This window comes from Nematolebias whitei, chromosome 20 (genome assembly GCF_014905685.2).
Source record: "Nematolebias whitei isolate Nwh7 chromosome 20, NemWhi1, whole genome shotgun sequence".
Classification (NCBI taxonomy): Eukaryota; Metazoa; Chordata; class Actinopteri; order Cyprinodontiformes; family Rivulidae; genus Nematolebias; species Nematolebias whitei.
Genome location: NC_056517.1, coordinates 29113988 through 29130422, shown reverse-complemented (window position 1 = coordinate 29130422; position 16435 = coordinate 29113988). Strand labels below are relative to the sequence as shown.

The following is a 16435-nucleotide window of genomic DNA, read 5'->3' as shown; positions in this document are numbered from 1 at the left end:
AGAGAGAGAGAGAGAGAGAGAGAGAGAGAGAGAGAGAGAGAGAGAGAAAGCGAGAGCTGGGCTGCTTTGTTTGCCTCCTGCGCGTCAGTCGGTCACATCTGGCAACCCCGCTCTGAGCCGACATGGGACTGCACGGGTCCAGAAACTCGACGGAGGGGCTTTAATGGTGCAGGCAGCCCGTGCGCAGATCGGGGACTGTCGCGCGCTCCGGCAATGTTCACCGAGGACTAAAGAAAACGGTGGAGCGGATCGGTGCGCAACATCTCGTTTCCATGGACAACACGTCCATCATAACACAGGTTGCAAATCCAAAAGAGGAGGAGAGCATCTCATCAGGTCAAGATAAAGGTAACACACACACGCACTTAAGCCTGTATGTTTATTTATTTATTTATTTTTGGATTGGTTTGAATTTTCCAGTTATTTTGGTGCCAATCTGTGCAAACCTGCAGCCCCCCGTGCATGAGAGGAAAAAAGGAGGGAACATTGGCTTCTGGGCTGCAACAGCCAAACAGCATCGACGTAAACCCCCCCATTGTTCATGTGAAGCAGAGGATCACACATTAGAGCCAACCAGCAGCATGTCAGCACACCTCATGCTGCTTCACATCTTTGTTTTGCAGCCATTTTAATAAGATTTCTCACTGAATTCACTCAGATCGCGCGCTGTTTCCCAGTTTTACTACAGGGGGCGGGTACTTCTGCATCCCTGCATGTCACATAGCTTCCAATAAACAACACCTAGACCTGGGGGGGTCCAACTCAGGTACACGTGGGGGCCAACATTTATACAACTCATTCATTATTTATTGAAAAATCACATCAACTGATGTCCTAAACAGGATTATGAATGCCTTTTCCCACATCATAATCTGGAACAAACACAAGTCAGTGATGATAATAAATAAGTTACGTTCTGTCAAATCAGCTTAAAGAATCTCCCATTAAAAATAGAAACACACCTGCTTTAAAGTAATAGTAAAAAAGAAACCAAATAAAAACACATTTTCTGTTGCCATGACTCACATTAGCTTTATACATCATTTTGTGGCTGCAAGTTTAAAGATTACAGAAGAATTCAAACTTTTCTCAGCTTCGGCTGCTTCATTCGTTTAGGCGAAACGAGACGCAGCTTGATCTAACCCAGATGAGTGCAGATTGTATTTTATTTGAAATGTTATCTCGCGCGATGAGTAAAGCTGCAACAAGAACCGTTGCTCGCTCTTGAGTTTGACATGTGTGACCTGCTATGGAAAACATATAAGCAGATGCTGTTTTGATTATATTTCTTGAAAATATATATTTTTTTTTGTGGGAGGGGGATGTGTGTTCCCTCATTAGCTTCCTTGACTATTTCATCATCATAACAATAAAAACAAATAGTGACAGTGTTTAACAGCTCCAACCCCCCAGGAGTGTAAAAAGCGCCTGAAAACAGCAGCTCAGCAGCTGCTCCATACATTCCAAAGGATGAGAACATTTTCTCTCTGTTGTTTTTCACCATGTGGTGATGACATCGATGAGAAATCCCCCTCCAGAGTCAGGGGAATTTCTCCGGCCTTCAGAGGACTCGTTATGAGTCCATGCAACTAACTGATTATATGGTTCAGTTTGGGTTTATCACAATAAAATCTTAAACATTGTATTCAGGCTTAAATCCTGACACATTCCCATATTATTAGCGACCATCCCTGTTCAGTCACGGGGCTCTGGGAGTCCACAGGGACCCACAGCTTCCTGCTACACCCAGTGATTCGTTTGGAGAAAAGGTCACCTTCCTGATTCACAGTTCATGCTCTGGCTCACATCCCTGGATAAGACTCATATTTATTGTTAAAGTTTCCAGCCAAAGAGCTCACTGTGCTATAAGTGATAGTTCAGATTTTTAAAAATGAGTTTCAGTGTAGTTGTTTTTTTTTTTTAAAGCAATCTCTGATAAACAGTCTGATCATCACTGACTGTTTCAGATAAAATACAATGTATACAATGCTATTCAGTCGTTAAACAACGTTTCTGTTGTCGAACTGTCGTTTCTATTTTAGTGCACTTTAATATCTTGTTCAGAATCCCCGCCTTTTGTCGTTGGCACATTCTGCTCATCTTGAACAGTGAATCCCAGATGGCATGTGGAATCTGATAATTAATCTGGTGGGATAAAATCCAGGGTCAGGATCTGACCAGAGACGACACAGCACACACACACATGCACACAATGATCAAACCACTGAGGTCAAACCACTACTCTCTCACTCATTCACTCACCCCCCCCCCCCCCCCACACACAGAAAACCAAATACAAAGATGTGTTTGTTTCTATGTTTAAATTGTAGGGCTGTTGATCGATTAATAAAATTTAACTAATTAATCGCAAATCTGTTTAAAAATTAATTGCGATTAATTGTGATTAAACACTTTTCAAGGCAACTTATAATAAAGATGGATTCATTCATCAATTACGTCATTTACTTTTATTTTTTTGTTTTTACTTTGACAATGTTTAAAAGCTTTATTTTTAAAATATATATATATATATAAAATATTTAATAAATTGAGACACTGCATTCCTTTGGATTCACTCAAGAAAAATATGACCTGAGGGTCACAGGTGATCCTTGGATAATCTCTCGTCAGGCTTTGATGCCATCCATCCATCCATCCATCCATCCATCCATCCATCCATCCATCCATCCATCCATCCATCCATCCATCCATCCATCCATCCATCCATCATCCATCCATCCATCCATCCAGCCATCCAGCCATCCAGCCATTCATCCAGCCATCCATTTTACCCAATTCTTTCTTTAAGATAAGATAAGATAGAACTTTATTGATCCCGCAGGAAATTGTTGTGCCAGAATTTCCGTACAAAGGAATATACACAAGGAATCACACAAGATATATATATATAAAAAACAGAATATAAAAATATCAGAGAATATAAAAAATAACAGATAACATAAATAAAAAATACCAGCAATTAAAATCTAAACAGCTCAGGTGCAGACATGTGTGAAGTGTCTAATGGGGGGCGGCTGTGGCTGAGTGGTTAGAGCAGTCGTCCTCTAATGCGAGAGTTGGGGGTTTGAATCCACCAGCAGTCACATGTTGAAGTGTCCCTGGGCAAGACACTGAACCCCTCATAGCCTCTGATGTGTGTCCCATCAATGTATGACTGTGATCTAAAGCACTGATTAGTCTCATTAGAATGATTTGTTCAATTAGCTTTGTAGAGATCTAGTAGAATGCTTTATGAATGGGTAAATGAGGACACAGATTGTGTTGTAAAGCGCTTTGAGTATCTTGAAATAAGATAGAAAGGTGCTATATAAGTACAGTCCATTTAATGTGTGAGATGTTTTAACGTGAAAAACATAAAAGTGTTTGTTGTGGTGCAGGATTAATTTTATTATCCTATGTGCAGAAAGGGGGAGGAGTTAAAAAGTTTGATAGACACAGTTTGATAGCCGCAAGGACGCTGTTAATTGTCATTCACCAACAAGGTGCCCTTGTTGTAAATCACAAGTGGGGGAATGTAGTGTCCAACCAAGGTCCCTCAAAAGACATTTTTGTCCTCAGAAACAGGGACTGTCTTTCACCCCTCTCTGTGGGGTAATCTACAAATCTGTGAGTCAACACACACTGGTTCCATACTGACTGTGTTAATTATATCATTTGGGATAAGCAACTGTCTTTCCTGGGAAGATACAGACTTGGTGCTTCCGAAGAGAAATCTTTAACATAGGACGAACTTTGCCATATTAACAGCACTGTCGTTACTATAGTAATGAAGGAAGCTCACCCTTTTGTTGTTTTCAATGTGTGTCAGAATCAAGCTTGCATTTGCTGAGAGAATGGTGTTTATGGAAAAACAAGGTGTTACCATTTTCAACAAAAGCTATTGTATTTCTGGGTGTCCATAACTAGCAGTCACTGTGTGAGGGGCCCTCAAATAGAAATGAAACTGCAATGAATGAAACTACAACAAATCCACTGGGACGCTACAGGAAAAATAACCAAACTCATTCATGTCAGATTCAAATCTAATCATCATCAATTCAACCCAGTTATTATGCAATACAATCCCTTACAGTAAATTATGAAACGATAAGAAAGGTGGTCTGTCTAAGGAAGACAGTAGATCACACTGAATCTTCTTTTTGACACAGTCCCCCTTCCTGAGCAGCATGAGCGACAGTGGGAAGGAATGACTCAGTTTTAACAGGAAGAAACCTCCTGCAGCACCAGGATGAGTGGCCATCTGCCCCGGTCGACTAGGAGAAGACAGGAAAGAGACAATTTGTATGGGAGGAAAAATGTGGGTTAATGGTATTGAAAATACAAACGTCTGGATTTAACATCTTTAAAGTCTAAATCGGAAGCTCAAGGACTAAAATGAGTAAATGAGAGCACAGATTGTATCTTGATAAGATAGAAAGGCGCTATATAAGTACAGTCCATTTGATATTTACCATTTAAAATGGGCCTCAGTCCTTGTCAGGTTTGTAAGTTTAGAAATTGGGCAAAATCAAAAGATAAAAAAAACACCAAATTGTTGAAATCTGGACTCTTATCTTAAACATCTCAACCGAAGTTTCTTTCAACTGCTCCCTTCTTCAGGGGTCTCCACAGCTGGCAAACCCACATGTAAGATTTGGCAACTGATGCAACCTGGGCTTGAATGTGCAACCTTAGGATAACAAGACAGTGGCACTGACCACCGAGCTACTGCAACCTCTCTGATGACTCAGTCTTAACTCTTAATGAAATTTCTACTTTTAACTTCAAATCAAAGTGTTTGCCTTGAAGAATGACACCAGTGGGAACACAAATAGTCCCTACGCTTGCAAGATGTCCTGAAAAGTTGGCATCCTGTCAAGTTTTGCTCCTAAAATCAATCACATTCACACCAGGGAAAGTACACTAGATATATATTTTATCATAGTAATGTTTTATTATGTACTTTAATGCATCCCTTACAACAAACTAAGGCTGATTTTTTTTTGTATTATATATTTTTGTATAAAATAGCATTGTTTTATTTAAGAACATGTTTCAAAATTGTTGCTTTTCTCCAAAACCAAATTCTGTTTTTTATTTGGCACACACATAGTTTTCATAGTCTGATGCAACAAGATGCAATAGACTGCTAAAAGGGGAGGGGGAGTCACAGGCCGGCTGGCCGCCCTTCATCTAATAGTAGCTTCACTCGGGTAACTTCACAGTATAGGCAGGTGTCAATGATCAAGTCGTTTACCACAACCAGATTAGGTCCAATCTGAGTTTAGCTCTTCACTCCTGCAGCGTGAGTGACGACAGGTGTTCAAGCCAAACCACTACCTCACAGACGCAATAATTAAGTCATAGAAAAGGACTGGATAAGCCTTCTAAATTGGATGTAATTTGTTTGTAAAAGTGATTAAAGCTGATCCAGTACCACATGAGGATGAGGTTTTTTTTTTCTTCACATTGCGGTGGATAAAAACCCAGTAAACACGAAGCAGTACATTTCACTGAGCCCATTAACCTCCACCTTTGTGAACCCCTCAGCGGCTGGAAGTGCATCTCCTGCTCAGTGACAGGTGTGGGAGATGAAATGTGTCATTTGAAAAGAAACGGGACAAGGACGAGCAGCAGGTGCTGAAATTTATGCACACTAAAAGCGCGTTAGTACATTTTCCCCTTCCAAGTCGTCTTGGTTAGAATTTATTTGTATTCCCAGGAGAAATTACGGAGGAAAAAAACAACATTGACGCTGTAATTATATATTTATCTAAGTAAGTGTAATTTCATGCACACTTGGTGTATGAGGTTATTCTTGGATCGTGCACATTAATAAAGAGTTTTAAAGTCCCCTGCAGGGGAGTGAGGAGGGATGTTGTGAGTTCTGGTTGTCCTAAGGTCTCAGACAGAACCTGCTGTAAAAGGATCAAGCTGAAGAGTTAGGGAACTTGTACTCGGTCAGGCGCGGCGTCCACCTCCCTCGAGAACACAAGCGGGCCTCTATGTGCGTACAGTGAAGTCAATATTCATTGCAGCATTTTGACAGAGAGGATGAAAAGAGAACAGCTCAGCTCTGGGCCCGGAGGTGTGGGTCCTTATTACAGATTTATGAACCTCTTTCAGCCAGAGCAGCTCCGAAAGCGTCCCTGGGGACGTGTTAGAGGGTTAGATGTTTCAAAACACATCTTCGTTACTTCAGCCCCATTTTAAACTGGACTACTCATTGCAAAAATCGTTTTCTTTCAAACCCACGTTTCTTAATTGAAAAGCTCACAAACTACATGGGATCACTGAGTGTGCCTTTATTTATTTATTTAATCTATTGTGTAAAAATGATGCAGTCTGTGTGATCTTGTAAGATAAAATTTCAAAGCTCTAAATGAGAAAAATCTGCTGGAAACCAAAGACAGAACTGTGTCTTGACTCTAAATCTAACACGTCTGCTTTGCATATTAAAAACGCTAATAGTCGTAGCTATAAACTATTTATTTTCACTTCTGATAGTTTGTGTTTCATTATAATGTAATACATTACTGATAGCAACGATGGCAGCTCTCGTCACAATATGATTCTCCACATAGCTTTAACCGTTAGCTTTTTGCTGATTGCTAAGCTAAGCTAACTTTAACCATCTACTAATGCAGTGGTTCTCAAACTGGGGTCCCCGAACCCAAGGGTGTCCATGAGTCGGTGCTTGGGGGTCCACAAAAACAAACAAACAAAAATATATTTTTTACGAAAATGTTTAACAACCCCTTAAAATACACCAAAATGCAACAAAGCACATCTACTTTATTCAAAATTTTCTGGTGGAGGACCCACAGAACCCCCTGGCCTGCCCACTATTTGCGTTCTGGCATCAATAGGTTTACAAACCTGTTACTTGGTATGACTACTGCTGTTATGATTTTGTTCAGTTTTATGTAAGGAGTTTTATGTAATACCGTACTTTGAAGAAGTGGTGATACATTTATGTTCATTATATGAATAGGTAAAGTTTTAAAGTGGGTTTTTTTACTGTTAATTTCTCGAAACTCTAATTTTTGGAAGTTAAAATAAAAAATTTTGTTAAATGCATCTTGAATTAAAAAAAATACCTCCTGTTTAAACATATAAAAATTGTATTAACAAAGAACGTGTTTTAAGTATTTATGTTACACAAATTTTCCCATTGCATTAAAGAGACAAGGCGGTCCCTGAAACTTTTTCTCCCCTGTACGGGGTCACTGAACCCAAAAAGTTTCAGAACCCCTCATCGTACCAATTCATCTGGCATATTTGTCACAAAATCAAAAAGTTTTCTCACCAAAGTGACAAAATAAAACCTCATCTTAATCTGCTCAGTTTAAAAATAGCCCTTCCAGTTATTCCCTATTATCTGGGCATGTAGAAAATGCACTATGTCTTTTCCCCCAATGTTTGAGCCTCATCTTGACAATATTTTAGACATATTAGTTTTTATTTTTAATTGCAGTCACATCACCTGATTCAGAATCCATCTAGAAGATACATCTTTGTATGTACATGTGAACAGAACAAATGTTTATGGTAAATCCAGCCATAATTAGATGACTTGTACCGTATGGTGCACTCCATCCCACTCTGTGAGAAGCCACATGGGAAATCATAGTGGGTGGACTTCTTCCTCACTCCTACACTTGATGACTGTTGAATCTTGAAGCATACGCAGAAAGAAAGTTCAGACGCTCCAGCTAAGAAGTCCCAGCATTAAATGCCATTTTAAAAGAATTGATTTTGTTCAAAAATGTTGTTTTGCTGGGAAAATGGCACTCTTGTCTGAGTTAGCTATCTTTAGTTTATAGATTTAAATGAACACACGGTTTTCCTCTTTTTGAGTAACATTTGTTAAAACCGTGGCCCTACTTTTTAAAATATCACCCGTTTTCTTTATTTTCTTTGCATATCAGAATTTTTCTTTTTCTGTCCATAGCAGGAATTTTTGTACGTTTTTTCAAAACGGTTGGTTTCTGTCTTATAGTATAGTTTTTTGAAGACTTTAACATTTATTTAAGCAGATGCACACAAGTAAAAACCATTCTTATTACTCTTGTTTGCGTTCCTGCCGAAGATATCCCTCTAATCTAAGACACACATTTGAATATTTCTAAGAAGAATGTGTTCCAGTACCATCCAGTGCAATAAAAACACATTGCTTTGCACTAATTATACTGTTAGTTGGTTCTTCTGCCCAGCAATCTTTGAATTTTACTGGGCCTATTTTTAAAGTTTGCGTGCCTCGGATGGTATGTTTGACAACACTGTGGGGAGGTTTTATGTTTGCATGTAGTCTGGAGTGCTGCTCGCATCCTGTTATTGCTGGTTTTAGAGCAAACACCATTTCAAAATATCCCATTAGAGTTAAACATTATTCCACCGAGTCAGCTTCGACGTGTTGACAGCTGTCGGTTATTTTTCGATTCAGCAAAAGTTAGACGTCTAATTAACGTGCACATGTTGCCTTTATTGTTGCATGCTTGCAATGCCTTTCTTTAAATGTTTAGTATTGTGACTCTGATTGGAACAAACCGCCGGCCGCACGGGTGCTGCACCGTGTTTTCAGCTGCTTCGGTTACTGTTTCTGGGAGAGAAGCGCAAGTTCATAATAAGTCAGCGTCCATTCAGGCAAACAGGCACAGTGAAAAGCGATCAATGCAGTGAGAGGACGTCAGAGGTCAGGAGTGTGTGTGATAAAAGGAAAGAGCAGGAGAAAGCTTTTGAGTTGCAGGTTGGTTTGCAGCCCAACCCTGACAAGTAAATGGAAGTAAAATGGCCTTTCTGCATATTTTGCCCTCTGCTGCCTGACATTTATCAACAATAATTGGCCATCTAAAAGGGAGATCATGTTTTGTTCATAATGACTTTCTGTCTGAAGACTGCTACGTCCCTTTTTGTGAAATAATTGACAGAGGAGTATGACGGGTTTCTACATTATAAACAGCCGAGCAGGGAATAAGCAGAAACAAACATGCAGAGGCTGGAGGAGGCACAAAGAGGGACTCTTCAGAGGTAAAGGTGAATCCTGTTCAACTGCGAGTCTCGGGGGCCTCTAAGTAGGACATGCTGTGTGTGGAAATGAAGAAATGAATGGCTGACTGGAAGAAAATAGGCACTGGAAACATGCTAACACCAACACACAAATAGATGACCTACTTGTTTGCATCCATTCCATCAATGTCGAGCTGCTTTTCACCGTGAAAAAATGGGATTTACAGCAAGAAATGTAATTTGATTTTTTTCAGTGCTGACTCAATTATGAACTTTTTTTTTTTTTAATAAAACTGAACCAAGGGTAAAAAGATTTTAAATGCTCCAAGAGATCTAACAAGATTGCATTGACTTCTACATGTATAGAAGAGATCCTAAAATCCCACAAAAATAACTCTGATGGTGTAGTTTAATCTCAACTTGGTGTTTTCTCCTGAATAACACACACCTGTGGTTGACAAGCTGTTTTTCTGGATGATCCTTATAAAAGTCTCTCCGTTAGTTGTTTTGTCCATGAAGCATTGATGTATGAGAAAATGGCGCTCCACTAACATTGAATACTTTTATTTATCTTGGAGAGAGAGCCTGCTAACTTATCAAAAAGTGCTCCGTAAAGCTAGAACTGCACATTATTCACCTTTCATTTATGAGAATAAAAATAACCCCAGGTTCCTTTTCAGGTTACTCCTTCCTGTCTTCTTAAACCCAACTGGTCAAAGCAGATGGCCGCTTGTCCCAAGCCTGGTTATACTGGAGGTTTATTCCTCATGAGGGAGTTTTTCCTTTCCACTGTTGCCTTTATGCTTGCTCAAGATGAGAGTCTGCAATGAACTTAGACTCAAAGCAGTCTGCTCCTTAGATAATTAATCCAACAATTTTCAGTCAGGTCATCTGGATGTTTTTTTTTTTTTCTGAAACGTTTCACCTTCCATCCAGAAGGCTTCATCAGTCAAGGAAACACACAACACAAAACTGATTGGATTGGTGAGCATGGACTTTTTTGGTTTTGAACCAGTTTGACATGACTGTCGATGAGGAAGAGGGCCGGCATCGGAGGAGGGGGTGTGCCAAAGACACCATCTTAGCACCAACATAACTGGTTTGTTCCACTTTGGAGTCAGCTGTTTGGGGGAATAATCAGTTTTGTGTTTTGTGTTTCCTTGACTGATGAAGCCTTCTGGATGGAAGGTGAAACCTTTCATCAAAAGAAAAAGAAATTGTGCAGATGACCTGACTGAAAATTGTTGGATTGTATACCTGGATTATTGAGCATGGACTTTTTTGGTTAGATAATTAATGTTATTAATTTACTTGTATATGTATGAATGTTTCTGTACAGTGCCCTGAGTGACTTCTGTTGTGACTTGGCGGTACGTGTATAAAATTGAATTTAACTGAAGACGAATTTTTGCAAGCTATGATCTAAAACACCCCAAGGTAGGCAGAAATGTCTAAAATAGCCAAGTGTTTTGTTGATGTCCATTTCAAAGCCTTAAAGTTAATGTTTTATCTTGGGGAAAAAGGTCAGCTGTGTTTCAGCGGAGAAGAAATGAATAGAGCGGGGACACGATACCGTTACTGAAAATAACGTGGCATGCAGGTAATAAGCAGATGAACCAACCGCTGTGAGGTTCACTTTGACGTTCACCATTTTCTCCTGTCAGACGTTTGTCCTCCAGACACTTTGATAGTTGGTTTCTCATCATGGATCATGCATGCTTCACTACCTATAATCAGGTTCTCCTGCTGCAGGTTGTAATCTGGCTGCAACTAAAGAGTGCAAACTTGAAATATGAGCCGCGGTCCATGACACTGCGTTCCTGTTCGTCTGTTTGAAAAGAAAATAACCAGATTCTTTTAAACAGTTTGGGAAAGGCAAGAAAAAACTTGAACGCTTAAACGAAAACAAGTAAATAACTCTGAGAAACAGCTGATCATGCAGGCTGTCATTCCCTGAGATGGTTTGAAAACAGGCTTCAACTTGTTGCTGCATTTCTTTATGGCAACACTTCTGGTGCTCAAAAATGAACCAGTGTGTGGAAAAACTGAAAATCCAAAGTCTCCTCCCAAACCCCAAATATGAGTTATGACAGACAATCATTTAAAGAGCTAGTTCAGATATTTTGAAGTGGGATTTAGTTAACAAATTGTATCTGATCTATCTATTTTATTGAGCAACCTGAAAACTCCTGGTTTTATGTCAGAATGATCACCTGACATTCCCCTCCTCTCTTTAGACCAGCTCTCAGGACTTGACGTCGCCGTTACAAACATGGCATCAAAAACCTGCACCAGCACGTCTGAGCCAAATAGTTTATTGTTTGTTTTTATCCAAAGCACAAAGGGGAGGAGGATTCAACATCTGTTCCTAAGTCTCTGACTTTCTTAGTAAAGTCGTAGACGGGGAGTATAAATGAAATAAAAAAATCTAAGTGATGAACTGCAGCAGCCTCAAAAACGTGAGCCATGAGGCAGATGGTTGCACAACTCGCGCAGAGTCGTCAGATCTCCCTCATTATTTCTCCCTTTCGCTCTCTGTGGGTTCGTTCCCCCCCGCCTGTGTCGTCTCCTTTATTTCAGAGAGCTGGAGAGGCGGCAGCTCTCGTCCCCAAGGCGCTGCAGGCAGACTGTAACCACAGCTCCTACACTGCTGCTGCACTGCTGGGACAGGAAAACAGACCCACCCGTGTCTGTCTGTCAGTTCACAGCAACATCAGGCAGAAGCAGTCCCTTGACTCGCATCCAAACCCAATGTATTCAAATCACTGCAAAACCATGTCTCAATGAATAATGCAACTTATATAAGCTAACGTGGGATGCCTGTAGATAAATCCACCCAAAAGTTAGGAAATAAAGCCTGAAGGGCAGCTGAGGGTCAGTCGTTGTGACAAAAACGGCCTCTAAACTGAGCGTACCAGTGCAGCCTTTAATATTCAGCCTCAGCTGTCTGTGTGGGAAGTAAGGAGGCTTAATGGGAGTTAATTTTATCATTCTGTGCTATTATTGCCTCACATATAACCCACCATGGACCTTGGGTCTTTGAGCAGACACAGGGGGACACTTACAACTTGCAGCATCTTCAATTTACTGTTTGTGTTCTTGTGGTTGTTATCAAGCCTCCTGGTGAAGCTCTCTCTCCTGGGTTAAAATATCCAGGTTTTAATAAAAAACAAGCTTTTTTTAATTCTTAAGAAGTGTCTTAATAATTAGTCCAATAATCAAAATAGAGTAAAATATTTAAGCTTATGATGTTTGAATGTTTTCAGTTCGGTAGTTTTCCAGATATATGATTATGCAATGCTGAAATGCAGGTATGCAGTTAATGTAAACAAAGTACTTTTATCTGCACACTTTACTGAACAAAGCTGAGCATATATATATATATATATATATATATATATATATATATATATATATATATATATATATATATATATATATATATATATATATATGTACAAATACATGAAAATTGTCTGATTTGTTTTTATGAAAAGTGAGAAATCTTGGTCTTGTTTGGGGATCTTTAATTACACAGTAAATTATCATTAGAGGTTTAAACCTCCACAAGTTGGTGTTTTTATGACAGATTTTTTTTTTTTTTTTGTCTTCAATTGATCTACAAATTGATTTGTTTTGTAGATCTTTTAATGAAATGTTCCACGGTCGCACACACAAAATATTTGCAAACCAACTCTTCATTTCTGGAGTTTTTATGTTTCTGTTTTTACATCAAAACGGAGACATTTGTATCTCGTTTCGTCCTGCGGGACTCTCACTGCTGTGGAGCTGACAGTGTTCTCTCACCTCTCCCAAGAGTGCAGAGTGCACACATGCAGACTCTAATTGACTCCCGCTCAGAAGTTTCTTTTCAAAACCCAAAGAGGAGGATGTTTTTAACCTGCCGTTTTCTGCACAACGCACTGCAGCTAAATACTCATTTACATTTTACATCCTTGAAATCTTTACAGATGTTTACAACCTTTTACTGCTCTTTTCACATTTTGTTCCAGTTCGGCTTCTTTCAGCTCCCTGTGCAAATTTAAACATTTTTTCAGCTACTTTCAGCTCATTTCAGCTGTTTTTCCAGCTGTTTTGTGATCCTTTCAAATTCTTTCTGCTAACTCATTTTTGTGCTTCTTCTGTCTTCTTTCTGCTAATTTCACCTTGTTATGCTCCTTTCAGCTTATTTCTGCAAGTTTAAGCTTTTTCTGCTATTTCAGCTACTATTTAGCTGTTTTATGCCCATTTTTAGCCTTTTCAGCTAATTCCACATTTGTTGCACTCATTTACACTTTTTTCAGCTTAATTCAGCAAAATTGTTCTCTCTCCACTTCCTTCTGGTAATTTAAGCTTATTTCTGCCTTTTTAGCTAATTTCCAGTGGATTTTTGCTCATTTCTGCTCCTTACAGACTAATTGGGCATAATTGTGCTCTTTCCACTTCCTTCTGGTAATTTAGGCTTCTTTCTGCTTTTTTAGCTACGTTCAGCTGTAAACAACCCCCCCCCCCCAACTCCCCTTTTTTAGTTGTTGTTGTTTTATTTTTCAGTTTTGTTTAGTTTTTCAGTTGTGTTTTGTTTTTTGTTATTTCCACTTTTTTGGTGCTCATTTCTGCTTCTTTCAGCCAAACTGGGCAATCATTTGTTCTTTACCTTTCAGCTACCTTTTTAGCATTTTTTAAAATTAGTTTCAGCTGTTTTCAGATAAATTCAAGTTTTTTGTAGTACCTTCTGCTATTGCAACCTAATAAACTTCTTTATTCTAATTTCAGCTTGTTAGGCGTCTTTCAGCTTTTTTTCAGTTTCAGTTATTTCAGCTACTATTTAGCAGTTTATGCCATTTTTTTTTTCAGCTAAGTACACATTTTTTTAAATCAAATTTTAGCTCTTACCACTTCCTTCGGATGGTTTAAACTTCTTTCCGCCTTTTCAGCTACTTTTCAGCCACTTTTTAGCCTTTTTTGGCTATTTTCAGCTTTATTAGCTAATTTAATAATTTCTATTTTCATTTTTGCTTATTTAAACCTATTTCATATGTGTTCTTTCTGCTTTCTTCTGCTAATTTAGGCTTGTTCTTCCTTTTCAGCTAGATTTCAGCATGTTTTATAGCTGATTTCAGCTGGTTTTCAGCAAGTTCTTCAGCAATAAGCATTCACACTGGATTTTCACAGGAAATGCAATTTTTCTAGAGCATGTAATGTTGAGTTTAAACACAGAATTGGCAATGTTTGAAACCCAAATGTAAGTATATGTAAGTGTGTGAGTGTATATAAGTGCATATATATATATATATATATATATTCAAGCAAGAAAATTAATTTTAGTTTGATCAGAATGTTCCCCGCCTCTCTCACAGTGATGGCTGGACATGGGCATCAGAGACCCCCATGACCCCAAAAGGAAGAAGCGGGTAAATAAAATGGATGGATGGATGGATGGATGGAGATTAGTGACTAAAATGTTCACCAGAAGTTTATTGCAGTCATTGTTAAATTGTAACTCTTGTTGATTTTAAGTGTTTTTTATCTGAAATTCTTGCAGGGATTCCTTCTACAGTGCTTTTCTGCTGACAAACCATAAAAAAGAAGTTTCCTTTTGCAGCTGCACAATATTCTGAGACATCGGGCTCACAGTCTGAGGTGATGGCAGGGTTTTAGCGTGTCGATTTTGTTTTGTTGTTTTGTTGCCTTGATGCCACAAACTGAGCTGAGCAGCGCAGAAATCGCTCCGGTTTGTTTCAGCTCGCTGTAAAGTACTTGGCTGTCCCATTTTAATCAAGCCTGTTTTCCATCTGAATTATTAAAGAGACACATTCACATAGACTGCTCTCACATTTACCTTCATGCCTCCCCAGGAGCTGTTCACTTTAGCTGCCTGGATGCTCAACTAAGTGTTACTGGAGAGTACAGTACCAGGTCAGTACCATTAGTATCAGTACCAGTTTTGCAAAGTTCATATACAACTAACTTACAAGGTATTCATTTAAAGGAGATCAATATTGTTTAGATTAATCATCAGTTAGGTTCTATCTTTTTTTGCAGGACACTTTAAAGTATTGATATATTTTTTATACAAATGACTGAACCAAAAACATATTTTCCAGTACTTTGGGTCAGGTGACAAGAAATTCGATAAAAGATTGATACCAAGCTCTTGTAACTGGACATTTAAGATTTAAACAAGATTTAGGATATATTTTTTAAATCAAAATACATCCATTCAAATGTTTGTATTGCATACAGAATATCTTAATGGTGGTTTTCCACAGGTGTTCCTAAACTGGGCTTGAAATGATGGCGGGACTTGTATTTTAGAGCTGGAGTCTGTCCACGCTTAGTTTACTGGATGTAGAGTTGGATTAGCACGAACGTAGGTGGTTTTAGGAGCCCTTTCAACTCCAGACCAGGCAACTTAAATAGCAACACCTTTGAAATGAAGTGTCGCTGCAGAATTAAAGGGAGCACATCCTAAGCAGAATGTGCTTTATAAAACCAGTGGGTGTTTTTCAGTTGCATGACTTGATCGGTTCAAATCCCACCTTTGTTTGGAAAAAGTCTATATTTGCCTCACTGTTGCCAAACAGTTATAAATAAATCATTTTTGTTTTGAGAATACAGGTTTTAAATTTGCTTTATTTCACGAGAATAAACTTGAACAGTCATCACCTCTGCTTTTAGATTTGCTATTCTTTTTGCCTTTAGGACAACAATTCTGGTCAGAAGTTGCACATTTAACTCAATTTAGAAACCACATAACTTAATATTGCTCTGTAAATTGTTATATATCCTGACCCTTAAAATGTTAATAATATTAATATTGTGTTTATTCAATTCAATCCATTTCAGTTTATTTATATAGTGCCAAGTCACAACAGAAGGTATCTCAGGTCAGTGAACAGAAGCATTCACATACGTATTACAAATGCCAATTAGTAAAGTTATCTAGAAAGGAGGCCATCAGCTCGCGTTGTTTTCATTTTGTTGCAGTCTCCCCTCCTGAGCTAGCACAAGGCAACAGTGGAAAGGAAAAACTCCTTTATAACAGAAAGAAACCTCCAGCAGAACCAGGCTCAGGACAAACGGTCATCTGCTTCGACCGGCTGGGTTTGAGGTGACAGGAAGGAGGAACGGACACAGAATGTCAGGTCCAGAATGGCGTCGAGCAGTTCCCTTACTATAAGAAAAGACAAAAAATACACACAAAAAAAACCACGTTAAGATAGAAATACCGGTAATTACAAATACAAAGCTATTCATTTGTAACTATTCATTTGATGAAATGCGGTCAATTTGTCCTCCACTAGTCTAAGCCTATAGCAGCATAATTACCGTATTTTCTGTCGTATAAGTTGCATCAGTCAAAAAAAAAGCATAATGAAGAGAAAAAGCCACCTCTTCCGATCTTGTATTCCACTTGCTCGGGGGT

The 16435-nt window shown here is 38.8% G+C and overlaps 1 protein-coding gene across 1 annotated transcript in view; it reads left to right on the top strand.

The window, feature by feature from the left end:
* The first annotated feature begins 47 nt into the window (after positions 1-47).
* ctdspla (CTD (carboxy-terminal domain, RNA polymerase II, polypeptide A) small phosphatase-like a) overlaps positions 48-16435 on the top strand; it is a 41214-nt gene continuing 24826 nt past the window's right edge. The window contains exon 1 of the mRNA XM_037694138.1: positions 48-348. Coding sequence (XP_037550066.1) covers positions 273-348 — 76 coding nt within the window. The 5' untranslated portion in view covers positions 48-272. The remainder of the gene's footprint in view (positions 349-16435) is intronic.